Below are 25,867 nucleotides of genomic sequence, written 5' to 3'. Positions count from 1 at the left end.
CTCGAATCGAGACCTTCTTAATGAAGGTTATTCGCAGGTGAAACTTCGCGCAGATCGCACAATGTCCTCGAACAGCTCATCGCGCACCTCATCGAGTCTTGCTCAACGAGCACCATCGTGACGGAAAGACCCCGATCCTTTGCAGCAAAATTCACTCTTCTATACCGAATGAGTACCGGGCATGCCAAGGCTGCTCCGATACAGTACGCGGTCAAAGTGCAGCATCCCTCGTGGCGCCGTGGCTTAGTTGGTTAAAGCGCCTGTCTAGTAAACAGGAGATCGTGGGTTCGACTCCCACCGGAGCCTTCCTTTTCGGACCCACCTACTGTGTCTGTTTTTTTTCTCGACTCCCCACTGACGGATCAGGGAAACACTCACCTCTTCGAGAAGAAGAATCGGTATTGTAGCAGGAGTACGAATATGAAGTAAACGATTCCTTGGGCGGCCAAGCAAACCAAATTCAGGCCGAGGAAATCCCACTCCAGAGGATGGCGGAAAGTTTTCAGGCCGAAGCGAGCCAGCGCTGCGGCCGTTAGATGATTTGCAAACATATCCATCAAGCCACGGCCTAGGCAATATTGAGGGAAAACCAAGAAAACCTGCGGGAAAAGATAAGGATGATCTGTCTGGACGGAAGAGATTCAAAGTTCACGCTGTGAGATTCCCTGGAGAATTCTAAATGTAACACACACCTTCCTCAAAATTCTCGCAATCGAGAGGAGTTCATCGTCGTCGAAGAGCTCGAGAACATATGTGGCGACAGTCGAAACGATTCCGACGAACATGTTCCCGCACGATAGGGAAACGAATGCCGATGACGGCACGTCGAAGAAGAAGGACGAGGGATACATCAGAGGGATAGACGACCAGCCGTATAATAACAGTAACAGAATCAGGGCGCCTGGAATAGGAAAGAGCCAAGTGGTCAGAGTACGTCGGAGAGTACCGTCTTCTTCTTTTCGTGTTATCATCTATTTAAGACCGGTCCCGGATTGTTCCTCCAAAGGTTCGTGAGGGGTCTATGCGGTTCCCGTTAGGATTTGAAAACCTTTAAACTTCACTCTGAGGTCGCGCGCCCTCGTGGCCTAACGGATAAGGCATCGGTCTCCTAAACCGGGGATTGCGGGTTCGAATCCCGCCGAGGGTAGTTTTTGTGGCCAAACAGCTTACTCTAGAACCCCAGTGCAGAATAATGGCCGCGAGATCTCAACGAGCTTGGGTCAACCACGAGCTTGTAGGATATCGGTCTTCATCCTAGAATTTTGGCGTGCTCGAGCACCCAATCCGGTCTGGCTACTACTTCGGAGCTGGAGCGGAATTCCTTAAATACTGACGCAGGTCAGGGGATGATATCTTCACCCCCAACGAATTCGTCGAGGGTGCAATGTCACACACTTACCGATATTATCCTTAGACACGTAGGCTTCCTCGTTGAATGCCATGAATATAACAACACACAGGAATACTGGAATCACGTAGTTGCATATGTCCCAAGAGTATTGGCCCAACCAATAAAGCCAGGGTTTGAGTCCTGACACGAACTGCAGGTGCTTGCTGCCGGAGATTCTGTCCTCGATCAAGAACATCACGAAGGACGCAGGGACGAATGACATGGCGAATATGACGCATGTCGCGTGCAGCAACGATAGTCCTCCACGTTTGCTGAAAAAACGGTCATTGGATTTGAGCTCATGTTGTCACGATCTGTGTGAAAATATAGTATGCATTCCGCTCAGTCAGAAAGGAAAATATGACGATGCCTTAAGCACCAAAAAGTTGGCCCACACAGGGATCGAACCTATGACCTTCGCGTTATTAGCACGACGCTCTAACCGACTGAGCTAGTGGGCCAGACACTCCGAAGCGGCCGCTAGTCTAGATTTGTAGTCGACGGCGCGCAGAGTGTCTATCGCCAGAATTCTGGCGACGTCCTTGCGGGGCGCAGCGATTAGATGCCTGGAGCCAGAGGCAACGCGTCAGATCCGCCGCGGCGCGAATGGGAGACGCGGACGACGCCTCGATGAGAATATGAGCCCCAACAACAAGGCCAAGTTCTGCGCCGATCTCTGTGGGCTCGTGGCGCAACGGATAACGCGTCTGACTACGGATCAGAAGACTCCAGGTTCGAATCCTGGCGAGCTCGATTTTTGCTGCCGACGATTCATTCCCGCCCGAGCTGCCGGAGAGAGTACTGATCAGGATTGGAAAACTGCTCCGCGCCTTCATCGAAGAAATGGCAGGAGCTCCGCCGCGTTTGACATCAGTAAGCTCCTGAATGGATCCAGAGTCAAATGTTCATCATTCATCATTCGAGGGTGATTCCGAGGAACTCCCACTAGTTTTTCGGGGGAAATCGATCGGTTCGTCGGATGACCAAGTGTTTCAGGCCCATGAAGTCCATTTGCGGAATGGGAATCCGGTATCTCCGCGCGCGGAGCATTTCTGATTCCACCGATTAGGCTGGAGAAAAGTTCTTCTGTACCATCAGCAGAATTTCAGGCTTTCCTACGGATCTTACTGAATAGGTCGCTCCGGTCGGTAGATTAAGGAGTACTCATGATGCGATGGATACTAAAAAAAAAGTAGGCCGCCTTGCCCCGGGTGAGGATCGAACTCACGACCTTCAGATTATGAGACTGACGCGCTACCTACTGCGCTACCGAGGCGGACACAAATCTGTGAGAATCAGACGAAACGAACGCCGGAGCGAGGACTTCCTAACTTCGTGTTACACCACATAAACAGTCTCGAAAGGTTGAGATCCCTCCTTCGAGGACTAGATGAGCGATAACAAGATTCAAAGGCGCTTCTGGGACACCCGAAGACAGTCAAGCATAGACAGTCAAACGATGCATAGCTCTCGCTTGACTCCTGTTGCCATGGCTCTTCGGTGACCTTGAGCAGAGACGTTTCTGCGATGCAGACGACGTGAAGTCCGAGAATCAACGCGGAGCTTCTCTGTCGTCTAGAGAATTCCAGGGGGTCGATCGTCGGCGAAGTGCAATCGTCACGCTATTTTTTCAGATCGCTCTCATCGAGACCGTCGGCGTAAGGAGCATTCTGTGATCAGAGAGCTCTCGATCAACTAACACGGTCGGAACCTGAGAGTATCTCACTATCGCGAGTGTCCCTCCACATGTGAGAGTTGATTGGCTTCAATGATCGGCTGGGACCTCGAGAATTCGGGGGTCGGGTCAGTCTCGCCGAACCGGGAATTTTCTCAAGTTTTTCGGTATACCAACCCGCCAGAAATCCGACTCCGCACTTCTCAGGAGTCCCACTTACAGAAGTTCGTCCTGAAGTTGGTTTTGCGTGAAGTTCATTGGGTGGTTGATGACGGAGATGCCAAATTCGGAAGGATCTTCTCCAGGCGGAAGATTTGCCCGAAGGAGAATGTTGTTCAGAGCGTTCATGTAGGCCACCGACGACGCCCATCCCTTGTTGTTGAACCTAGTCAGACAAATCAAAAACTGAGCTCTTCGACCGGAGAAAAATGCTCGAAACAACCGCTCCGTTTAATTCTCGCCTGAGTGTGGCATTAAGTCCCGGCATACAGCTGTCGAAACTTACCAAACTTTCGCGTTATTCAGCACTTGGCTACTACTGAGACGCTTGGCGAGGGGTTCGAATGTGGCTCGCGAGTTGAAACCCCCGATATCCGCCAGACGCTCGGCTAGCAGTTCCAAAACTGTGTAGTCCAAGGAAACGACGGGGTTCTTTATGCCGAATTGAAAGCCCCCGTATCTGCGTTTGTGATATTGTTTCCAAGATTTTACTATCCAGTCCGAGATATTCCTTCCCGTCATATTCAGCATGACGTCTGTCGTGGGTGTTCGGAGCGCAGGCGGATTATGCGGCTCCTTGGGGCACGTCATAGTTCCGACGGAGCAGTCACAGCCCACGACTTCGTTTGCAGTATCCAAGTCGTAAGGAACGGCCAGCGTTGAGACGTTCTCCCATCGATCGGACTCACATCGCATATCTCTGTTGGAAGACCAGAACGGAGATGCATGAACAAATGGATCAAAAGAAGCATCCGCTCACTCAGATGTCCACTATTCGATGTCGAGTTATCCGCTCCCACTTCTCTCATCTTGAATTATTTTGCTCCCGAAAGCTCGAAGATGCTCACTTCAGATTCATGTCTTTCATGCAGCGGATCCCCAGTCCGGGTTTGGTCAGCAGCGTGTCCACGTATTTCTCATTCAGAGGATCAGTCACGTCTTCGTTGCTGAAGAGGAAAGAAATCGATTACTGGATAGTCCCGTGATTCTCATGATCTATCCAAAACGACCGGAGTGCGCCACATTCGTGGCGTACCCGTCCGGCGTTCGCGCGAAAACAGGTCTCCGGATGGCGAAAAAAGAACTCCCCGTCGGGGAATCGAACCCCGGTCTCCCGCGTGACAGGCGGGGATACTTACCACTATACTAACGAGGACTACACTCTCGGCTTACGGAAATTTTTGAGCCCATTCTCAAAAAAGTTCTTCTGCTTCCTGCCACCGTCAGATGTATATCGGATCCCGTCAAAACAGAGTGCTCCTCAGACCGAACTCCGCAAACGCCCTTTTCGGTACCGTGATCCGCACCGACGGAGGATCCGGCGGACACGATCTCCAACGCCTTACCGCACACCGGGCACTGCGCCTGATCGTACGAGTTGGTCATTGCCCGATTTGATTGTCCCCAGAAATGTTTGAAGCGCGTATCGTGTGTGGCCAACGGATGAATAATCCGTCCACGGGCGATGGATTCCAGCCGAGAGAGAGAGAGCACCGACTATAGAAACGAGACACTCGCCATGGTGAGCAGACGCCCAGATAGCTCAGTCGGTAGAGCGTTAGGCTTTTAACCTAACGGTCCAGGGTTCGAGCCCCTGTCTGGGCGGTGATTTTTTGTCGCCTCGACCATTTTCCTTGTCGCGGTGATCTTCTCTCTTATCCAATGTTAGACGAAACGAACGAAACTCGCCTATAATTGATTGCGTCGGAGACCCGTCATCGGCTCCTACTGACCGGAGTCTTCAAATTATTCGTGGAGAGTTGGCAGAATGCAGGGAGTGACGGCCAACGATCGGAGAGATCCCGGACTATTCGACGAGAACGGATGTCCACGACACGAGTCCTCCCGATGGAGCTCCGTATCATTTTTCGATTGAGATTCTGAGAATCTTGGGATAGTTCTCCGATCGAAGACTCCAAAAACGAATCGCCCCCGGGTGGATTCGAACCACCAACCTTTCGGTTAACAGCCGAACGCGCTAGCCGATTGCGCCACGGAGGCCACGAGAGACCCGCGCCGCCTACGTGCGGATCAAGCATTCGAATGTTGACATTCTGAATGAGCGCATTGCATAGTCAGCTTTACGCTGACGCCTCGCATTAAAAAGGGCCCGAATTGAGCACTCCTAGCTCTTGGGAAATTCCCGCCGGCGAGAATTACGCAGAGTGAGTTCGATTAAGAGTTCTGCTGCCTGTCCTCATCAGCGATTCCTGGTAAAAATGGATCAGCGCCAAGGTGCAGTCAGGCTGGGGCGACTTCTGCAATTCACCCGTCATCGATTCAGCCGCCTGGTCCTTCCGAGATTTCCCGGCCACGATAGGACGAATAACTTGATCCTCGGAAAGCGCGCAAAATTATCCGCCCCCGGGTGGATTCGAACCACCAACCTTTCGGTTAACAGCCGAACGCGCTAGCCGATTGCGCCACGGAGGCCACGCTTCCAGCCGCTCCGACTTGTGAGTACAATCGAAGACCGCGATGGATGCAAAGGCGTTTAGACCTCACGTCAGTCGGAGCAGCTCCAACGCTCACTCCCCATCCGCCATCCCGGGACATAAAGTCGTGATGCTGGAGTGTAGGGACAGGACGCCATCCCGGATCCCCAACCCTATACAAAACAGTCCCCTTCCCCGGAAAATATTCCGGATTCGCCCCTGCATGAATGGAAGATGACAAAGGAACACACTCGGTGGGAACGAGCAGGATCGATTCGCGGAACGGTGGAGATACCCCACGGAGAACTACTCGGAGCTCCACGAGGAACACTGATCCGAAAGTTCACGGAAATCACTTCACGTTGCATCGGGCTCACCCCAGAGCTCACAATTAACAGTAGCCGATTATCCTGACATAATATTAGCTGGGAACGCTGCGCTCGAACTCACCTAAAGAAGGCGTAACTAGGAGGACCGTAGAGCCAGGGGAGGAGTTCTAGAGATGGTTCCTCGGACAGGGGAGGGATCAGGAGGGTGAACAGAAGAGCCAGGAAGACAAAAAACGCCGGAAGTATGATTTCACAGAAGACGCCTTTCAAGTTCCGGGTGTTCCGCATCAATCTTCTGCGGTACATTGCCGCCAGCTGCCGGCGTCGCAAAAGTGTTCCAATAATAACCTCCTTGGAGGCGGGCGTGGGGAGATCTAAATCAGGTCGATTGGCTGAAAAGGCATACGTAAGATTATTTTTCCGGGGAATGGGACATGACGGCATCCAATACAAACACTTCCGCCTTGCGTTCCGCGAAGAGAAGCTCGCTTACCCCCAGCGGAATCTTGGGTGAGTCGACCGGTTTCTTCAGAGGGTTCAGTGTCTCTCGATTTTGAACGCATTTCTTGAAGACCGCTGAAGAAACTGGCTACCTTGCGCCAGAACGGCGGGGAAGGATCGTGGTCCTCACAGACTTGGCCCGTATGAATATTCACCGCTGATTCGCCTACCTTGGTCACCTGGCGGAAGGAGCAAGCATTCACCATAGATCTCTCAAATCCCTTTCGGGCGCGACGCGGAAGATCGCGATTGAGCACGCGAGACGGGGAATAAACAGCGTACCTTGAGAAAAACCTCCTCTAACGTGGTATCCGAGAGACCGTAGCTGCTGACGCCCAATTTGTCCAGATTGGCGTCGAGTTCCTTGCATAGCTTTTCAAATGATGCGTAAGTATCCGGACAGGCCGGAAGACGAAACGATATCTCGACACCAGTCGAACTCACAAGTGCAGCGCCCTCGATGTGACGACGGATCAAGGCCTTGAGGTTATCCACTGGAACGGCATCATGTCCCGCTGAAAAGTCAGGAACAGTGTCACTTCGAATGTTCATCGAGGATTCCGTACTCCCGGCTATTCCTTGGTGAATGAAGTCGAATTTCTCCCGTTTGGAAGGTCATGTTCACAGATGACTCACTGTTGGTTTCGTCGTCAGATTTGCTGCCATTCGAGCGGATCGTCTGCTCCTCGAGGCTTTTGTGGTCATCGGGCGTTGTTCTCGGAGATTTGGGCAAAGGTTTAGGCAATTCCCGAACGAGGGTCAGGTAGTAACCCGATCCGAAACGAGTTTTCAGAAACAATGAGGAGCCGCAGCATCTCAATCGACCTTCGTTTATCACCGCAATGCGATCTCCTAATAGATCGGCTTCATCCATGTGGTGTGTGGTGAGGATCACGGTACGACCTGAGCGCAAGGCCATAGGGAATGGACTCGTTAGCGAAAGCGCGGAAACTCAATCCAATCATATGGTCAAAATTGTTAGATGGGGAAAAATCCTTCCTCCCCCCTCCATACCGGCTTTGTACTTGAGCACAAGCTCCCAGATTCCTCGACGGGCGTACGGATCAACTCCCGCCGTCGGTTCATCAAGAATCACGGTCCTAGAGCCTCCGACGAACGCGATCGCAATCGACAGACGTCTCTGCATCCCTCCGGAGAGCTCTGCCGAAAATTCGTTTCGCTTGTTGGTTAGGTTGAGATCGCGGAGAAACTCCTTCGCTTCCTTGTCGGCTTCTCTAGCTGAACGGCCTTTGAGTTGGCCATAGAAACACAAATGCTCGTGAACGGTTAACCTGCGAACGAAAATGTCAATATTGAGAAGGTTGGAAAGGATTCGGGGAGAAGCCGGATTGAGTCTTCCGTCTTTCGTCAGCAGTGATGGTAGTTTCCGATTGCTGCGAGGCGTCATCCCCGGGTGAGCCATGGGTAGAGATGTAAACTTTTCGCGGAAATTCGCGGCCTCCATTGAAACTCTATGGGGAGTAGCCGGAAATTTCCGCGAATCCCGCGATCGCCGCGAATAATTTACAGGCCTAGCCATGGGTAGAGCCGGTAGCCACAGAGGAAGCAGCCACGGAGCTCGAGCTCGAAGTGTTGAGAGCTCATCCTCATCGAAAGCTCTCATGGATTTCGGGCTTCCTCGACGTAAACTCGCATCCTCATCCAAGACAAATTTTGATGTCGTTGAATTCGGCCCCGAAGAGCGATCGAAACACGTGCGGTAGGGCTAAATATAGTCTGGAGTACGAGACGATTTCAGGTCCATTTTTAGAAAAGGTCGGAAAATTGCAGACCAGATTAGTACGACCGAAAGTGATCATTCCCTCTTTCGGAGAGTAAAAAGAGAACGACGGTCTCCTGGTCGAACATTCGGTACTGCGTCGGGTCGGTGCGAGCTCCACCCTCGAACAAAGACGGGTTCCACTCAACACCTTTGGCTCGCGTTCTTTTCTCAAAAGGGCAACGTGCAGCGAGCAACGAATGCTGTCGAGCAAAGGGCGAGCTTGATGCCACAAAAAACGAGCATGGCAACGAGCAGGGCAACGAGCAGCCGCAAAAATGTTGACCCATTTGTCGGAGGCTCTCCCCTAGGAGCAAAAAAAACCTTGGCAAGAAGGGGATTCCCGTGGCGGCTTCCGTTCGACGCACCGCGCCATCACACAGATCCGAAAGGATACTCGAATTGCCAGGAATTAAAGATCGGGTCACTCACTCGTCGAACAGTACGTTGTGTTGAGGACACACTCCCAAGGAGTGTCGTATCGAGTCCATGTTGTTTCGGATGTCGTCATTGTATATTTTCGCTGTACCGGATGTCGGTGGATATAGCCCGGTCAATATTGATCTGAAAACAAGCGAATTTCTCCGTAGAGGAAATTGAACTCACTCAGTGGATACGTCCAGCTGCGGAATGGGTTGGTTTGTTGTTGCATCTACTCTCGTGGGCCGAATCCGAAGAACATAGAACAGGATATGGGCAGCCTGCAGCGAGCGGGGAATCATCTCGGACGGCCCACGATGCGGAGAAAGGTTCCGCTCCGCAACCCGAATGGCTTCAGCTATCTGCATGGCTCGTATCAAAATGTCTCGGAAGCCTTGCAGGGAAACGTTTCTATTTGGTCGAGAGCGAGTGGCAGACATCGAGGTTCAGCACAGTCGGATTCGCTCAGAAGTTGCCCGGGGAATCCAGCTTTGCTAAAACAATCCGGTCACTCGTCAGGCGAAAACAAGAAATCGGTGGGACGGGGTTGCGAACTCACATCGTAGTCGTCTTTCCGGCGCCGTTGTGACCGAGGAATGACGTGATCTGGTTTTCGTAGAAATTCAAACTAAGATTGTTGACAGCTGCTTTCTTGCATCCGCTGTAAACCTTTGTTAGGTGTCGGATCGAAACCCCCAGGGTCAGATCATTAGGTTCGTCTTCGAAATCAGCGCCTGCCTGGGTCCCATTCGAAGATACTGAATCTTCGGATTCTGTTTTGATTGCAGGTCTTCCGGTCCAATAGGCCTTCGTGACGAAGAAATACCACGGTTTCGGCACTCCATATTGTCCTGCGGGGAAACCAAATTTCATCTCTCGCCTCCCTCAGCGTTTTTCTTCAATTCCGCCCCCATGTCTCGGTAGAGGAAAAGAGCATTGGCGAAATGGGGAGACGATTCTCGTGGTCGTGGATTCTCGGAGATTCGTTTGTATTGCACTCGGGGCTCTCACCTGGGAAAACGGCTTCTGTGTAGCACGCCAGCAAAAAGTACAGAATCGAGTCGAGTAGCAACATTCCCATCACGTGAGCGATGCTGAATTTGTCCGGAGGCATTGTGCTCTGGGCAATGTTGTGCCATTGAACGCCGGTGCCTTCTTCTTCAAAATGCGCCAAATAGGAACAACCTGGAGAGAAGATGGAGTTCGTAGCGAAGGACTTCAATGTAAGATATAGAGCGAGACGCATCGTGGTCTCGATCCGACGAACACGTGCGATTCCATTTTTTCCTCTGGCAATGTGAGGGATCTGCGGGAATGTGTCTGCCGGGGGCGGAGTTGCGGGAATTTCATTCTCTTCCCTTGTCGGCTTGGCGAAATCTACTTACCGAGACCGAACGCGACGTTTGATATCAATGACACTGCGCCTTTGGCGTGTATATTGAAGCGATGAGTCCACAATTTCACGAACGGATAGGGCAAGTAAAGGGTGAAAAATACGATGCCCCCCGCACAGGCGGCGATATTCGCTCGCGAGAACCACGTCGTCACCATGAACGCCTTTGTGATCGTAGCGCAGGCGAAGCACATCAGGAACAAGAGGATTATCGTTGGATCCGAGTGTTCAAGAATTTTTCCAAACTGAAAGATCGATCAGAATGATACCGCTTTATAATTCGGATTTTTCATCCGTGCGGTCTGAGTCGAGGTATCGAAATCTCGAAGTAGAACGACAGAAGTCTCTGCTTTCCGTCGAGATAGATACGGCGCGGCGGAGCGAGACGGGATTCGATCAGACGGGATATTCCCGAAATTCCGGACGATATGGAGGACTTCTCGGCAATCTCACCTTCAAAATGAGCGTCAACAAGACACTCGAGAGGAACATGAACAGGAAGGAGTTGATGAACCATGCGGTCCAAAGGACAGAGTTATTGAGGCCCATCACTTTCATGGCTTCCTTGAGTCGCAACTCTTTTTCACGGACAATAGTTTTAATGATCATGGAGAACGAATACACCCATGACAGGACCATGAACATGGGGAACGACTCCGCGATCGTGACGATGAACCTGAGCGTAGACAGTATGACTTTTAACGCTTCTCAGACGACACATAATATCGATCATCCCGAAATCCTCTGACGACGGATTCATGAAGTGATGATTCGAGAAAATAATATTGATACGATTGGGCAGAAAATCGTTTCTATCAAACCGGTACATTAAACTCACTGATCGAAGATGTAGCATGGATACGGGAACTGTTGCAGATACACACCGGTGTTGTTCGTCCACCCGGTGTGCAACGAGATTATCGCTTGTTCGACCAGGTCTTGGAGGTAGGCGAATCCGAAGGTTATGTACTTGAGGTCGATCGCAGGCCGACGGCGAGGTCCCGGGTGATAAACTCTGTAATTGACCACGAGCCATACACTCATAGTGCAGTTTAAAAGATCCGGCGTGGTCTAGTGGCTAGGATTCCTGGTTTTCACCCAGGCGGCCCGGGTTCAATTCCCGGCGTCGGAATAGTTTTTGGTGGATAATGCTAATTCGGAGCAGTGGCGGATCCACGACCCCGGGAATCGATACGCCCCTCCCTCGATGCCTTGACCGCTTCCTCCTCCTGTTTCCACCCCTTGGAGGCTCCCTGGATCCGCGCCTGACTTAGATGACACATGGCCTGACTGAGATTGAGAAAGGTATCTTCTGCGCTCTGGCGCCAACAAGAATTTATCGTTCTTTGAATTCTATGGAGCATGGCGCGATTCGGAGAAAAAAATGTCGATCATTATTTTCGATAAACACTAGAGAAGTGTCTCTCGGTCGACTGGCCCCGTCCGCACGGCTTTCAAAGAGACTGTCTTTGCAATGTTCCGCGTTATCGCGTGAGTTAGACGCAAACAGAAATCAGAATCGATTCGCTCGATTGATCGGCGAATCGATCGCGGACCAACTCTGGGTTCTGACTTCAAACGCACTTCACGCAATAATACGGAACTGTAATGAGTGATGAATATATGTACAAACATCCATCTCGTATGTGTGCATCTCATGAAAACAAAAGATTTTGCCGAAACCCGGGATCGAACCAGGGACCTTTAGATCTTCAGTCTAACGCTCTCCCAACTGAGCTATTTCGGCCGTGATCTCCAAACTGTTCGCATCCGTTGGCAAGCCGGTGACCGACACTGCGCTGTCAGTCACCGTGACTCCGTATCATCGTTCGGCGTGCAGCCTCCCTCCTCTCGTTGAATCCGTTCGAAATCGAAGCCCTTGAGGAGCATAAGTCCCTAAATATGCTGCCTCGAGATATCAACCCGAGATGACGCTAATCGATCAAAAAACGGGTGAGGGTGGATCCTCCGGCTCGCTGGGGACACGGAGACGTCCTTTGACGTTTCCCCGGACTTGCGTAGCACTTCTCAGCAACAGTCCTTCGAATGATGATGAATAAAACATTCATGCTCTGAGTCACGCCATCACGGCCCGCAGCCGGCGCGCAATGGTGGCGTTGACGACGACCATCATGATGACCGAGATGAGAGGAGCCCTTATGACGAGGGACCCACCAATGATTCTATAACCGAGCGTCTTTTCCAGATTCCAGGCCGCGAGGCTGCGATCACCCAACTTCTACCGACCCAGTCCTGGAATCTCTCGCGGGCAGCGATATCGCCAGCGCACCTGGCATGCTCGCGTCTGAATCCTTCAGACTCGTTCCGAGATTACCTACGGGGAGCTCCGCGTTCCGGTGGAGCCATGCGCAGTCGACGAGCGATATCTCGGACCTTCCGTGCCTACACTTCCTGCTGCCGCAAGGAATGAGCCTTGAAACCCAGTGGAACTGCTTTCTAGGAATCTGGCTGATTCTCATTGCCCATCATCGGTGTTTCGCAGCCGATGAATTTTTTATTTCTTCTGGTCGGTGAGCGAAGAACCTCGAGGAGGGCGCGGCGGCGGCGTCAATGATGTGGGAACTTTCCACCCGTCCGACACAGGATTCGGGCTGGGTTCGGCAGTCCAGCCGGGGGACCTCGCATAGAGGAATCTCGAGGACTCCTCGAGCGTTCGTGCTGCTAAGAATAGGTCAGCTCACTCAGTAACAACGTCGATGACGGAGGAGAACAGCTGGAGAGGCTGGCGTGATCGAATGTATTGCGCCAGAGGTGGGGGTCGCCAGCGCAGCGGCGTCTGCGACTTGGCTGAGGATGCCCCGACAAGTTCTCGACCTCGTGCGGATACGTCGACGATAGCTCACGGAGAAGAAATCCGAATGGCGGTCGGTCAGCCCGACAGCGGCACGCCTGCCCCCCTTCCCCCTTCCGCCGTCCTGCTTGTCCGGCATACTCGCCTTCGGGCAGCATGACAGGCGAGTATGGTAAGCGGTCAGGCTTGAAATGCCACGCGAGCTCGCGCAGAATAGATGAACCTCTCGAGATAAAGTCCCCGCGAACACTCTTGTCCGAGAGAGTATCTGGTGTGATGAATTCTCAATGCGAGGAACTCTGGCGCGTGTCGCAAAGAGCCGAACCCTTGGTTCGGAAATGCTTGGTCTCTCGAATAGATACGATATGCGTAGTCGGTTATCCCTCATGGGGATGTACTGGGCGCATTGGACGGGAACGTAAAATTCATCGCTGTGGAGCGCTGAATGAACACATATTTCAAAATGAGATCGCAAATCTCCCAAAAGCTGACCCACCTGTCCTCGATCCTCTTGGTTGAATCGACCTTCCGTGCGTCCATCCGGATTTTGTACCGAATAAACTTCGGGATTTTCGTGCTGTTTGGACCGCCGGTGTTCGTAAAGACCAACGCTGCCCACAGCTTGTTCTCAGCCATGAGCTTCAAACCGTTTCTCATCAAGTCTTCTTCCCGATCGTAGCCCTCGAACCGATTCATCTCGACACACTGGAATGGAGAAGTTCATCCCTGAGAAGGCGGGAAGCATCGAATCATTTGATTCCTCTGACGGTCCATCCCCCGATTCGAATTATCGTCTTCGCCGTATCCGCTGTCCGCTTCGTCCGAGAAGATTGGGAGCGTTGACAAACAAGCCCATCGTCCAGCTGAACGGTACGGAGCAACCCCAGGGAGTCCGACGGTTCATGACTTCTGGAAGGTTACCGCCGAATCCGAGTGTCGTGCAAACGAGGAGAACTCGTGTTCTCCAGGACCGGCTGATGCATCTCGGAGGGGCTTCCTGTCTGTCGACTAGTTTGAGGTTCATCGAACTTCATCAAGCGTTCTACTCACGTTCAGTGCGTTTTCGATCTCATGAGCGATTCTGTTCGCTCCTTGAATGTACTCAGGAACATTAGCGAGCCATCCTAAGGTCTCCGTCACGCCAGTCGAATTCACATTGTCTCCTGTGGTTCTACTAGCATTGTTCACGTGCTCCTCCATCATCATCAAAAAATTCAGACTTCCCGTCGTCGAGAGTTTCTGGAAGGAAATTCGAGACGTGTTCAAGATTCTGATCGCAATTCCAGATTTTCCTGCAGGCCAAGGATCGCTGCGACTGCTCTGCCAGAGAAACCGGAGCCGATTCAGACGAGGCCCGTCTTGGAAACATGCATATCGAACAGGGAGGAGAGGGCACAGATCAGAAATTAAGGATTCACATCGAATGAGGCGGAAGCGAACCTTTATTTGATCTACTGCTTCAGAGTGGTTCTTCATCCAATCCTGTATTTTTGGCTGAACAGTGGTGGACCAAGTGTGCGCCAAATCTCGGATGGCCAGCAGGGGTTCGAATGTTTTATTCACGCGTTCGATTATCTTGAAAGTTGCCACGTTCCTCGGGGAGTAGAGAATCTTGCCCCGAACGTAGGGTTTCAGCTGTTTCCACAGGAATAAGGTGATCTGATTTTCTTCGAGCGTTTTGAAGATGGCATTACATCGTTGCGCTGGAATCGACCGCGAAGGTTCTTATGGGGGGTCGTGAGCCGCCGGCGCCGAAGAATAATTCCGAGTCGGAGCTCGAGATTTTCTCATTTGGGCTGCGGAATCGCGATTCAAAATTTACAGGAAGAGCCTATGTCGAAAGAGAGTCGGAACACTCACAAGTAGCGTTGTCGTAGACGTATTTGTCGTCGTTTTTCTTGTCGGAATTCTGAGAGCTTTGCTGCAAGTTTGAATTGATCTGCTCTCTGAACTCTTCAATCCGCTGAGCGGGTCCATGCTCGGTGTCTAGAAGAGTCGTCGAATTTCGGCCACAAACTACAGCTTGAACGAAACGAATCGTCGAGTTCGCGTCACTCAGGTCCATCAGTCGATTCAATTCAGAAACCTGAAGGGAATAGCAGAGGGGAAAAATTATCACGGTGACGGGCTTTCAGTCCGAACTCCTGACAGCTGACAGCTAATTCCAGTTACAGGTTCCGTTCTATGCTGACCTTCCTGGAGAGACTGTTGAGCATTTCCCGCAGACTACTGAGATCGGACACTTCCTTTCGGACCTGCTGCGCCGTGGACAACGCTTTCCGCCAATCCTCCTGACCGATGTCGTAACCGCTCTTCTCCGTTACCCCAGCTATCTCGGTGAGGGTAGCGTTCCAGTCGAAATTGCGAACTACGTTCGAGGTGAACAAAATTGCCTCGGGCTCAGTCAAATTGCATAATTGCTGTGGCAAGGAGTCGGCGTTGTTATCCATGATGTCTAGCAGCTTCTGGAGAGCGTCAGAGCTGCACAGATGCGAGTAGATGTCTTGCCGACCTCGATCGAAAATCTGCGACAACAATAAATGAGATTTTCTCAGCGGAAAAACAAAATTCTGCGTCGGCCGGGAATCGAACCCGGGCCACCCGCGTGGCAGGCGAGTATTCTACCACTGAACCACCGACGCTAGTTATGAATTCACAAGACTTGACCACGAATGTAGCTTTGGCCTATCCACATGAGTGTCTGCGCGACACTGCACACTGTAGGTTCCACTTTGGGGACGCATCGATTACTTATGACGTGGGATCACTCGGAGGTATTTTCGTTCGACATGTATCGCCTGTTGCTGCGTTAGTCGGTTCTATCGCAAATAGAGAGACCAAGGCGCTGAGCGTTGTAACTTCACTCACCTGCTGCAATCCGCTGACGCTCAGAGAAACATCATAGAATCTTTCTGCTACGGAATCGGGTATCGTTACGTTCACCTCTTTGAACGTTTCGACGAATTCCTCTGCAGACTTCACTCGGAGAATATTTTTCACCCATATCTTCCCTGGGAACGTGAGAAAGGCAAAAAATATTATAGCCTCAAATGACGTGTAAACAGTGCACGTCGGAAAGCTGGGGAAACGCTAGGAATTCCGAAATTATGCCGAACGAGCGCTGAAATCGGGACGATTGACTCCATGCAGGTTTCCCCATACCTTTCAAGGGTATTTGTGGATTAGTGACTTTTTTAACAAAAGCCGAAAGCTCCTGGAGGTCGAAGGATAGCTTCCGGATTGAGTTAAGAGTCTCTCCGTGGAGTTTCTCCCGGACTATGTTGTCGACATCACCCATTAATTGTAGAAGTCTGCGAAATCAAAGGAGAACAGGAGTAAGGTCGAGGTGTCTCTGGTCCTTTTCCAAAACGCTCTGACATGTGACGGTCAGACCAGACCATCGATCATGATCGGGATCCCCACTTCGAGGGCTTCCGACAAGTACAGAAGGCATGGCTGACATTATCTAGAATCTACGACGGTTCCAAGCGACAAATGGGAGAAGTATTATACTAACCCCGTCCCTTTGCGGGCCCAGGCGTCACTGAATGAGACCTCTCCTACAGATCTTCCCCCTAACTATAAGTCACGGGTATACTCACAGAGAGGTGTTGTATTCGAAAGTATATCGGTTGTCCGATGCCATTTTGTCATGACACGTGTTGTTCAGAGTACATACCGTGCTCTGAACGAACGGGATCAATCCTGCTGAGGGCATCGCTTTCTGATCGAAATGACCTGGAACAAAGCGATTTTCGAGGCTTGAATGTGAATCTCAGCTCCTGTCCCCCCAGATACGATTCGCAGAAGTCACTCGAAAGGCATGAGATATCCAGTTTCAGAGTCAGAGCAGGAGGAGACAAGCTCGATGGGCGAGCCGAATCCTATAAAGTCGACAGCCAACATGAGCCAGCGATACGGGCATGCGAATGCGGCAGCGTGGATTTATTGTTGGTGTTGATCACTCTCCGTAAGTCATCTCATCTTGGGAGTTGCTTCGAGCCGCCGCGAGAATGATTCCTCGAGTGACGACGAGCGTTATCGATCAGCACAGTCAACACCTCTACGACTCGATGCAAGCACCAAGCTGAAGAGATGGGCGCAAAGCAAATCAATGTGGGCAAACACACAGCGTGTTAGGAAAAGAAGATGCCCATGCTGGTTCTCATCTCCGTTGTAATATATTTTTTTATATCGATTGGTCTTTTGCGCTGAACAGGACTAGGTGGAGCAGAAGGGAGGTGAGGTTCAGGTGCGTTTCCCGGTGAGGGAGATTAAGCGATGACAGAGTTCGGAGTCAGGCTCTCATGAGGAGAATGGGATATGGAAAGGAGGAAACCCCGAGTTACGACGCATATGCGCCAAGCGAGGTCGTATATAACTTACATTCGTGAATATAGAGCTTGAGACCGCGGGTCCGCACCCACATCAGTATCAGGAACAGTAATAAGGGCCAGATGATCTCTATGACGACTCGCAGCTTCTGCCGCGAGTGACTTAAACAATTTTTCCATAGGAGCAACCGAAGCTGGGACCAGAACTTCATCGCCGCGGGGGCGACGGGGCGTCGCGCACCGACGCCGGGAGCAGCGGGAGGAGGAAGGACGGATGGATGTGGGGAGCGACCGGCTGCCGGCCTACCAGCACCCACCGTCGTCACCTGGAGAATCAGCACGAACATTGTTAGTGAATCGGTACGCAGTCGGCGACTCTCGAGAGGAAGCACTTTCATCGGACTATTGATTCTCCTACTAAAGCACCTCTCCATTGTTCACGAAACATTCCATATAATCGAAGTCTCAGCCAATGAATCCTCACGACCCGCTTCTCCTCGAGTACAGGAATATTTTACAATATTCCATACCTCGTAGGAATCGAGACAGAATCTGATGCCGAACCACCGATACGAAAACCCAGATCAATTCGCAATAGGTGGAATTTTTTGATCGACAGGAGTGAATAAGTGCCAAAGACGCATAGAAAAAAATGCGATGGGAAATACGAGACCCCTTGTAGTCAAAATCACACGCTTCGACGCACCCGCAGATTTAGCGAGAGCAAAGAGCCATTTCCGTTTCGGCGATAATTATCTGGTGAAATATGAGAGAAATAATATGAAGCAGACAGAGGCATTCTCTACCAACGATATTTTTCTGATTGGAGCCGCAGGGCATTACGCCTGAATCACACGACTAGGCTGAGGGATACACGACCTCCGTATGCTGTTCATGGCCGAAGAGCGGACTCCGGGCGGAAATACGCTTTGGGCGATCGAAGATTCAGCATGTCATGAATATTAGATCTGATGATGTAGAAGACAAACTGGTTCGGCTTCCTGCCATACTAGCTGACAGATCGCGCTCCGACTCCGACCTCATCCAAGACGATAATCGTTCTCGAGGGCGAAGGAAATGATTTCAAAAAAATCTAATCGAACTCGTTGGTCATCTCAACGCTTCAATCGTATAGAGCTCGGGTTCGAGCACCGATCCTCCCCCATCACGCATTCGTACTCTGGTCACGTTGCATATGTGCGACAGTGAGCGTCAGATGGAAACAAGCAGCTGGGGCTCGGGTGGCACAATTCTTTCAATTTTTCATTCCCGGGGGCAGCTTCCCAGGAGTCTGGCGCTCGAGCACCCGAACATCCGTTCTCGTCGGTCCGTGCTGGCTGCTGCCAATGAATAATGAATAGCCATAGTCTAGATATCGGAGCATGATAGGTCAAACTCGTTTGGATTCTCGAGCGTCACACATGGCTCTCAAGCCGGGGCCGCGCCGTGGAATCTAGTCGACGGCGTAGAGGATAATTCTCATGCATGATTCACGCATTTGCTACTCTCGCTGCGGAATTCTCATCGCATCCCGAGAAATATCGCTCGAGATACTTGCTTCCATATCCGGAGCTGAGTCGCGAACTCATAGCGCATTGCAGCAGGCTGGCGACCGTTCCGAATTGATTAGCGGTTCGGTGAGTAGCACTCCTCAGATAGCGATGAATCCTCAATCTTTACCATCGCCATGTCGTGTCTCAATCGGTCGAACGAAGGACTTGACAAGTGATCACTAGGAGGATTGGGAGGGAAGCGCACTCGACATTTAGTCTCGCAACTCGACCAGAGCGATTCTCGGATACTCCCCGCACCTCTCGGTGGGCTCATGGCGTTCCCTCTTTATTTCTCCTCCCCGTGAGTGCTTCCGTGATTTGCAGAGAACGAGACAGATGCTCCGTTCCACGCGTTTATTGAACAGAGCACCGCTCTACGGGTCGACATCTGCTAGCCTCGAGTCGAGAGCGGGGACGTCTCACCTGTCGGACTCGTCTCTCTCGGATACGTTTCTCTCGGAATCATGGGAACTACCGTTCCAGCGAGCAGTCCTGCCGGAAGACATCTCCTGAGGGGGGACCGCTCCAATGAATATCATGTGGGGCCTCCAATCGTTAGAGCGTAAAACAGATTTCGGTTATCGGTTGACCTAGAGCAGCGCGTCTCAGTCCCGGATTTCGGATGTTCCGGCCACTCAGAGATTCCTGCGTCAAATCAGACCCAAGACGAGGTCGGGGGATTCCGGAACGACCGAATGCCGCCAGCTGACATGATGAAGGGCAGTTTCCCTCGATCTATTCCCAGGAGAGGGCACAGTCATTGTGCGGATCTTTAACCTAATGGAAATTCCGTAAAGTAGGGAGCCGGGCTCGATAGTCCGCTCGAAATCATAATGAAAGACATAACTCCCCGCTGGCTAATCCCCGGAAAATTGTCTCGAGCAAGGGGTTCGTGTAGACGTCCCAGAAGTCACTGATACGGCGTAAGAGACCCCCGAACAATCCTACCGTACGGCATAAGATCTTTTTGTTTCGTTACGTTTCGATAGCTATTTAAATATGCGGAGAAAACTTCAAGCCTCGGAGCACAGCTCCGGATCGCGTGCGGTGCCGATGAAGTAAGCAAACATCTTGACGTATGCTGAGTATCGGTGATTAGGAGGGAAAAACGCGAACCGACAATAAGTGATCTTCCGGACTGAGAATCGAGGGGCTGGTCTTACGGTGCGTGTCATTCGTAATCGCTGATTTCTGGCAATGAGGTAGTAACCGGAGATCCATTTTCGGAGAATTTTCTGAGATTCTCGAGGTCTAGCCGCGATTCCGTGCAGAACCGCAGCCGAAATGGAACGAATTCCGCCGAAAATGCACAATTCGAATGAGGATTTCATGAGCGAATGGAAGGACGAGCAGTCGATTCGTCCGTAAGTCCGTTTGTCCGTCTATTTCTGGCCTAGTGGCTGTTTGAGTGGCGAGTTGACGAACGGCACTGCCCCAGGAAGTGGTGGGGCCAACGCGACCGCTGGCGTCAGTAGTTGAGTGAGCGCTTGCTGCCTAGGGACCGCTACTCAGCCAACGGGCGGGCGGGTGGTCGGCCGCTTAGTCGGTCGGATGACTGAAGGTCATTCTGCCTCGAGGAGAGTTGCCGAGACACCGACTCTCCCTTCCGCAGGGTGAGGGGGCCAACCCCTTTAAATCGTAGGGGCATCAAGAGTAATGTCTGACTTACCGCATAAGCAGCACAATTATCGACATGCGTGCTTTACACTGTGCGCTCCTCAGTTTAGCGGTCGCGACGCTCGCTCAGGCCACCGATTTTCTCGGAGGGTGGCACGGAGGACACCACCACCACCATCATGAAATTGTCAAGGTCGTGAACAAGGTAGTACCGGTTCCGCACCCGGTTCCCGTGCCCAAACCCTACCCAGTGCACAAGATCATACCTGTGCCGCACACGGTGCATGTTCCGCATCCAGTCCCTGTGCCCAAACCCTACACGGTGGTGAAGAAGATACCGAAAATCGTTCACGTGCCGAAGGTTTATCCCGTGCACAAGCCCTACCCCGTACCGCACCATGTTCCCGTTCCGGTTCATGTCCCAGTGTACAAAGATGCGCCTTATCCGGTGTACAAACACGTGCCTGTGCCTGTTTTGAAGCATGTCCCGGTGCACGTCAAGGTGCCCAAATACGTGCCGGTACCAGTTCACAAAGTTATCCCAGTGCCACAGCCAGTCACCGTTCCTGTCAAGGTCCCAGTGTTCAGAGAAATCATCGTGAAGAAACCCGTTGAGGTCCCGGTACCTGTCTACATCAAGAAGCACCACCATCACGACTTCCACGGCCATCATGGATTCCACGGTTTCAAGGCATAAGGGTTTCGACACCCTGCCCCAGCAATTCAGGAGGCTAAACTGATATTGGGCTTCAGGGAAACTCTTGTAGACTTTGGAATTCGTCCGGAAGAGACCTGATCGCTTCAAGTGGAACGATCCGGCGTCGCGTTGTGGCCCTTCGTGTAAACTCGTGTATATCTATATCACAACGGTCGGCTGTATATTTTTTATTGGTGTGAATACAACCCCGCTCCCCCGTCTAACTTTGCGTTTAACAAAGTTTACGTCTTCTTCATCCCTCTCGATCGTTTCAGCCGTCCCGGGGCGCTCAGGGAACTCGTTTCGGTCGCTTCCAAGCAGTGGCGGATCCAGGGGGGGCGCAGGGGGCCATGCCCCCCCCCCCCAAGAATCTTCGATCCCTACACAAAAGCATTGGCCGCGAGGTGGCGCGTCATCCTCTTCGGCTCTTTCCCCCCTGAAAATATGACTTGCCCCCCGCCCCCAAGAAAAAAAACTGGATCCGCCCCTGCTTCCAAGGGAAAATCAATAATAATAGCGATTTATAGGGATTCGATGTTCCTGCCCGTGGGATCCGGGAAATGGCGCGCTGATCCTCGATCAGTCCTATTCTGAGTCACAGCTTCCAATTGGCGGAGTTGCTCGCAACATCTCAGTTCGAGGGAGGACATACGGGGAGTCTGTCCCGAGAGGGATTCTTCCCCTTGATATTTTTCCCTTGGATTGTGATCATTTCGAATAAGTCGGCAGTGGGTGGTCGAGATTTGCAAATCAAAACACAGCGACCTACGCAATGCCGGTTGCGACGCAAGCAAGTTTGTTTGCGAAGTGTTCCATTTTCGCTCGGAACAGAAAGAACTTTGCCGGCTGACTGACTGACTCACTGGCTAGCTGCCTGGGTGAGGTTTGTAATTTCTTTCGCACGGATTGACAGCGGATGACATAATGTCAGATTTCGACTCTATCGAAGAATGGAGCCGACCGATGATGATTCACTCTTGCCTTGCCTGTTCGTCAACGGAGCGTGCTACGACTTGGAGTCAAACAATTGCACTGCTTATATAATCCCGGTTCTTGGCAACGTCAGCGAAAACGTCAACGGAGATAGCGGCAGTGGCGGCGACACAAGAAGAACCACGCAGCATCAGGGGCACACAGTGGCACGCTAGCACTTTCGGCCGCGAAACCGATGGGGGCGTGAGTATCTTTCTGCTTAGATTCTTTCACCGATAAGACCCTGAACCATGCTTGACGCTTGATACTAATTTGGGATCTCAAGTAAATCGATTCTGAGGTCCCATAAAATTCCGTCGATGGACTGATATGTTCTTGCTGTATCTCGAGCTGGAGTCAAATTTTGAATCGAGAGGCCCAGGTTCGAGTCGTGAGCTTCTACAGCATCGAGCTCAAGATACCCGATCACGGGGATCGCTCGCTTTCGTGCCGGGGAGAATGCAATTTTTGACGTGACTCCCCTCCCCCCCCCCCCCGAGATCGGCAGCGATTTCTCGTACTCGAAACCCGGCACCCGGAGGGAACTTCGACCATTCCCAGTACCTCGTGAATCGTGAAAATGACTTTCATTCGAGATCTATTTCCTGTACCCGCAGCGCTAGCATGATTCGCAGGATGTTTAATCTTGCGTGGGATTAAGCACGCGGGAAACCGGCCGAAAGGAGCCAGGAGGGGAGTCGGGCAGTAACGCACGTGCTGCTCATTTGCAGAGTTTACTGTCTCGGAATTATTAATAGCCGCTGCGTATGTAATTGCGCGGGGAATTTCGTGTCGACTGAACGAGGCACACCCCCGGAATGTCAGCCACGGTCGGCCTAAAGTGCCTCCGGTCTGAGCGATTGGCGAGCTCTAAAAATACTAATGAAACCCATACCTCGACTTAGTCGAATTACCAATATTTGTCCACGATCATTTTATTCTGTTTTCTGAACATCAGTGAACTACGTCTGCGCTCGAGACCGTCTGCGAACCTGTGCCAGTAGGAGATGCGTCTCCGTGGAAGCATATTGCCGGCTCAGGAGATCGCCCAGGAGAATTCCTCAGCTCCCATTCCTGAGGAGACTTCTTTGGAAAAAACTTCGGGAAGATTCTTCCAGAGGAGATCCATCCTCACGAGTCTGAAGCCCGGCTCGAGGCGGCTCATTCAATTTATGCTCGGCCTCGCGGGATTTTTGCGGAAGCTCTCCGAAAACTTTCGAACTCTCGCATCATCCTGATGACGTCGCACTTTCGAAGTCCACGGAAAAGAAATGCCGACCGCCCTGTGAACGTTTCCTTTTAATTACAGTACTGCTTCACCTCCATATTCATAATGTGCTTATACTTCCGGTGCCCCGGAAGTCCGGAAGGAAACTCCACGACGCGAATCGTGAATTTCCGGATCTCACCGGATTACATCGATGAGCATCTAGTTCCCATCAAGCCCGGCAGGTCTTTGATATTGATTGGTCACCGACAGTCTCGTGCGACCGCAAACTCATACACTCAGGGAGCTCACCGAGCATCCTGGAGCACGTTTCCGGCTCACCCGAGATGTCCCGAATCAGCCTAAGGACAACCGGAGACCTTCAAGCAGGAGTCTCATTAGTAGAAAGTTGGTCAAATATTCGCACGCACGCGAACCTGTGCATTTGGAACATTGCTGACGTAGCAGCGAACGCTCTCGGAAGTTTGGCCGGCTCGAAAATGCGGGAAACCTCCCGCATCTCGGACCAGCCACTAGACCGAATGATGTAAAACCGACCCTGGGATCGAAAATTTCCGATGGATACGCCGTCCCCTCTGCGACTCCTGTGGGTCCTTTGAAGTATGTAACACATGTATGTCGATGTTGGTATTTTGTACCAGAATTCAGACAGGCACCCGAGCCAGTGTGCTAATCAAGAATTCTCGAGAACCTTCCGCGGGCTTATGACCGGAGACTATCTCCCCATCAGTGTATAAGGCCGAGAATCCGGCAGCGTCACGAGGCGGGCCCGTCCACCCTATGCGACAGTCTCCCGGCGGTCCTCAAGGGAGCATCCTGGGGCTCCGCATTCAGAGCAGACGGAAGCTCTCAGACTTCCAACGCAGCTTGCGGAACCTGGGCTCGCAGAATAATCTGAGCTCACCTCCACAGATACTCCATGTGGATTATGAAATCGCCTAATTCCCTCTGCTTACTTAGTCTCATATTTGTATTAAATTACTGTAGTCCTCGAGGCGAACGAACTTGTTCCCGCAATTCACGAGCTAAACGAAGGGGCCGATAAGGAACTTTATATCTCATCGAACTTCAGCAAGAATCCGGCAGATTTCCTCCTTATTACTCCGAGATTCAAGGCCACAATCGAAATCCCGCACGATCCATAACGATTATGTAAATGATTCGAGGGAGTCGCAGCCCGTGGGGGTAAGCTTTCCGGAGTTATTCCAAAGCGATTCGCTCGGAGATTCTGAGGGGATCCTTAAACACTATGGGTCCGCGAAACTTCCGAAGCAGAATGAGTCTTCTTGGATCTCGTTCCACTCTGATCTCTCCCCCGATCTCTCCCAGTGCTTCGAGGATTTTTCCTGAAAACCGCCTCCTCGATGGCGCCCCCTCCTTCGATTTCGAGTGCCTGATCTCGAAATAGCACGTGAGCAAAGCTCTCTTCGCAAGACTATTTGTCCGGCTGTTTGAACCAACTCACATATCTGTTCGCTCGTCAGCGACGACGATGCGACGGCGGCGACCACAGTGGTAGTTCAGCGGCCTTCAAATGGCATCAGGGAAGCGGTGAGTCAATCGGGGTATTCATATACAAATACACTCTCAGAGGGTGCTCCTCTCGAGTGGGTATTCTCCCGGAGCCGCCGAGCAGGCTGGACCGACCATAAATGCGCGAAGCAGTAAACATCGGAGAACAGAAGCCCTACATCTCTCACAGATGTGAACATCTAAATTCTTCATGTAAACTTCTTCGACCGGAAACGAACGCTCCTGGAAAACTTTAGAATTAAGCTTATGGTGCGTCACAACCGGTAGAATCGGAATCGAAGGATATCGATCGGGATCCGTGGATCGGGAATCGTTCCTATCGTTGAAAGAGCACATGGTCGCATGAATGTCCGTTGCCCCTCCGAGAGGCATCACGAGGGGAGCTCCACATCAAGGGTGACATCGAAGGACCCGGAGGGAAACTTCCGCAAGAAATTCCTCTAGTGAGACCCGCTCTCTCTACTCGAGCGAGAAAACCACTTCCCGGATCTCGCCGTAGCGACTGCCCTACGGGACAGAGATTATTTGGGAAAGTGAGAGTTCCGGACGCATCATCCTTCCTCACATTCAATATTTATTGAGTTTTTGCCGCCTGAATACGTTTACGTCCTCCCTGTCTCGTCCGCTTCTCCCCGGGGAGTGTCCGCGAGACTTGCGGGGATGTGTTCTGACGAGAGTTCCATCTCTGCCCTTCCCCGGAGGACCTCACTCTTCAGCGAGAGCGACGCGTTTCTTATGCTCGCGAATTCATCCAATGGTTTTGCAACTGCATCGCACGTATCTCAATCCAAGTTTTTGAACTCGGAAAATAAACTTCTCTCTGACGGGGGCCAATGAATCCTGAGAACATTCGTATCGGAAGGACATCGATCGAGGGAAGCCTTCCGATTTCCCACAGGAAGCATAAAGAGTCCGTCGACTCTATCTATCGGTTTCTCGAAACCAGTTCAATCATTGACGCAAAGAAGAAAACGCGCAG

The 25,867-nt window shown here is 51.7% G+C and overlaps 3 protein-coding genes and 12 non-coding genes across 15 annotated transcripts in view; 6 read left to right on the top strand and 9 right to left on the bottom strand.

The window, feature by feature from the left end:
- LOC100906087 (ATP-binding cassette sub-family A member 1) overlaps window positions 1–13,590 on the bottom strand; it is a 21,164-nt gene extending 7,574 nt beyond the window's left edge. Inside the window, exons 1-18 of the mRNA XM_029112546.1 lie at window positions 13,451–13,590; window positions 10,981–11,157; window positions 10,596–10,818; window positions 10,135–10,387; window positions 9,761–9,934; window positions 9,309–9,600; window positions 8,762–8,893; window positions 7,564–7,841; window positions 7,296–7,452; window positions 6,832–7,081; window positions 6,542–6,728; window positions 6,170–6,440; window positions 4,133–4,231; window positions 3,571–3,984; window positions 3,286–3,450; window positions 1,400–1,662; window positions 693–901; window positions 379–599 (exon numbers count right to left, since the gene is read on the bottom strand). Of these exons, the coding sequence (XP_028968379.1) occupies window positions 379–599; window positions 693–901; window positions 1,400–1,662; window positions 3,286–3,450; window positions 3,571–3,984; window positions 4,133–4,231; window positions 6,170–6,440; window positions 6,542–6,728; window positions 6,832–7,081; window positions 7,296–7,452; window positions 7,564–7,841; window positions 8,762–8,893; window positions 9,309–9,600; window positions 9,761–9,934; window positions 10,135–10,387; window positions 10,596–10,818; window positions 10,981–11,157; window positions 13,451–13,590 (3,905 nt within the window). The remainder of the gene's footprint in view (window positions 1–378; window positions 600–692; window positions 902–1,399; window positions 1,663–3,285; window positions 3,451–3,570; window positions 3,985–4,132; window positions 4,232–6,169; window positions 6,441–6,541; window positions 6,729–6,831; window positions 7,082–7,295; window positions 7,453–7,563; window positions 7,842–8,761; window positions 8,894–9,308; window positions 9,601–9,760; window positions 9,935–10,134; window positions 10,388–10,595; window positions 10,819–10,980; window positions 11,158–13,450) is intronic.
- Window positions 233–306, top strand: TRNAT-AGU (transfer RNA threonine (anticodon AGU)). The gene has a single exon. It is a non-coding gene; the product is annotated as a tRNA-Thr (tRNA).
- Window positions 1,075–1,147, top strand: TRNAR-CCU (transfer RNA arginine (anticodon CCU)). Its single transcript has one exon. It is a non-coding gene; the product is annotated as a tRNA-Arg (tRNA).
- Window positions 1,778–1,851, bottom strand: TRNAI-AAU (transfer RNA isoleucine (anticodon AAU)). The gene has a single exon. It is a non-coding gene; the product is annotated as a tRNA-Ile (tRNA).
- TRNAR-ACG (transfer RNA arginine (anticodon ACG)) lies at window positions 2,071–2,143 on the top strand. The gene has a single exon. It is a non-coding gene; the product is annotated as a tRNA-Arg (tRNA).
- On the bottom strand, window positions 2,594–2,666 carry TRNAM-CAU (transfer RNA methionine (anticodon CAU)). Its single transcript has one exon. It is a non-coding gene; the product is annotated as a tRNA-Met (tRNA).
- TRNAD-GUC (transfer RNA aspartic acid (anticodon GUC)) lies at window positions 4,369–4,440 on the bottom strand. The gene has a single exon. It is a non-coding gene; the product is annotated as a tRNA-Asp (tRNA).
- TRNAK-UUU (transfer RNA lysine (anticodon UUU)) lies at window positions 4,817–4,889 on the top strand. The gene has a single exon. It is a non-coding gene; the product is annotated as a tRNA-Lys (tRNA).
- TRNAN-GUU (transfer RNA asparagine (anticodon GUU)) lies at window positions 5,212–5,285 on the bottom strand. Its single transcript has one exon. It is a non-coding gene; the product is annotated as a tRNA-Asn (tRNA).
- On the bottom strand, window positions 5,644–5,717 carry TRNAN-GUU (transfer RNA asparagine (anticodon GUU)). The gene has a single exon. It is a non-coding gene; the product is annotated as a tRNA-Asn (tRNA).
- Window positions 11,203–11,274, top strand: TRNAE-UUC (transfer RNA glutamic acid (anticodon UUC)). The gene has a single exon. It is a non-coding gene; the product is annotated as a tRNA-Glu (tRNA).
- TRNAF-GAA (transfer RNA phenylalanine (anticodon GAA)) lies at window positions 11,817–11,889 on the bottom strand. The gene has a single exon. It is a non-coding gene; the product is annotated as a tRNA-Phe (tRNA).
- Window positions 13,591–13,974: 384 nt separating the features above from the next.
- LOC114828421 (ATP-binding cassette sub-family A member 1-like) lies at window positions 13,975–17,500 on the bottom strand. Its single transcript, XM_029112550.1, has 8 exons — window positions 17,341–17,500; window positions 16,557–16,692; window positions 16,117–16,265; window positions 15,823–15,965; window positions 15,147–15,479; window positions 14,815–15,040; window positions 14,395–14,657; window positions 13,975–14,193 (listed from the first exon to the last, which is right to left on the bottom strand). The coding sequence occupies exons 1-8, from the start codon at window positions 17,498–17,500 to the stop codon at window positions 13,975–13,977; spliced, it is 1,629 nt and encodes a 542-aa protein (XP_028968383.1).
- On the bottom strand, window positions 15,526–15,596 carry TRNAG-GCC (transfer RNA glycine (anticodon GCC)). The gene has a single exon. It is a non-coding gene; the product is annotated as a tRNA-Gly (tRNA).
- A 3,034-nt stretch (window positions 17,501–20,534) lies between the features above and the next one.
- Window positions 20,535–21,255, top strand: LOC100905940 (zinc finger protein 512B). The gene has a single exon (XM_003747221.2). The coding sequence runs from the start codon at window positions 20,535–20,537 to the stop codon at window positions 21,153–21,155; it is 621 nt and encodes a 206-aa protein (XP_003747269.1). The 3' UTR covers window positions 21,156–21,255.
- Window positions 21,256–25,867: the final 4,612 nt, after the last annotated feature.

The sequence above is a fragment of the Galendromus occidentalis genome, unplaced genomic scaffold, assembly GCF_000255335.2.
Source record: "Galendromus occidentalis unplaced genomic scaffold, Mocc_1.1 scf7180000077514, whole genome shotgun sequence".
Classification (NCBI taxonomy): Eukaryota; Metazoa; Arthropoda; class Arachnida; order Mesostigmata; family Phytoseiidae; genus Galendromus; species Galendromus occidentalis.
This window is presented reverse-complemented; position numbering and strand designations above follow the sequence as displayed.

Bases quoted from the DNA above. Each gene is read 5' to 3' on its own strand.
- LOC114828421 (XM_029112550.1), bottom strand. From the start codon at position 17,500: ATGAAGTTCTGGTCCCAGCTTCGGTTGCTCCTATGGAAAAATTGTTTA. The intron at 16,266-16,556 runs GTGAGTATACCC...TTGATTTCGCAG, and splicing joins TTCGAATACAACACCTCTCT to ACTTCTACAATTAATGGGTG. The intron at 15,041-15,146 runs GTCAGCATAGAA...TATTCCCTTCAG, and splicing joins TCAACAGTCTCTCCAGGAAG to GTTTCTGAATTGAATCGACT.
- LOC100905940 (XM_003747221.2), top strand. From the start codon at position 20,535: ATGCGTGCTTTACACTGTGCGCTCCTCAGTTTAGCGGTCGCGACGCTC.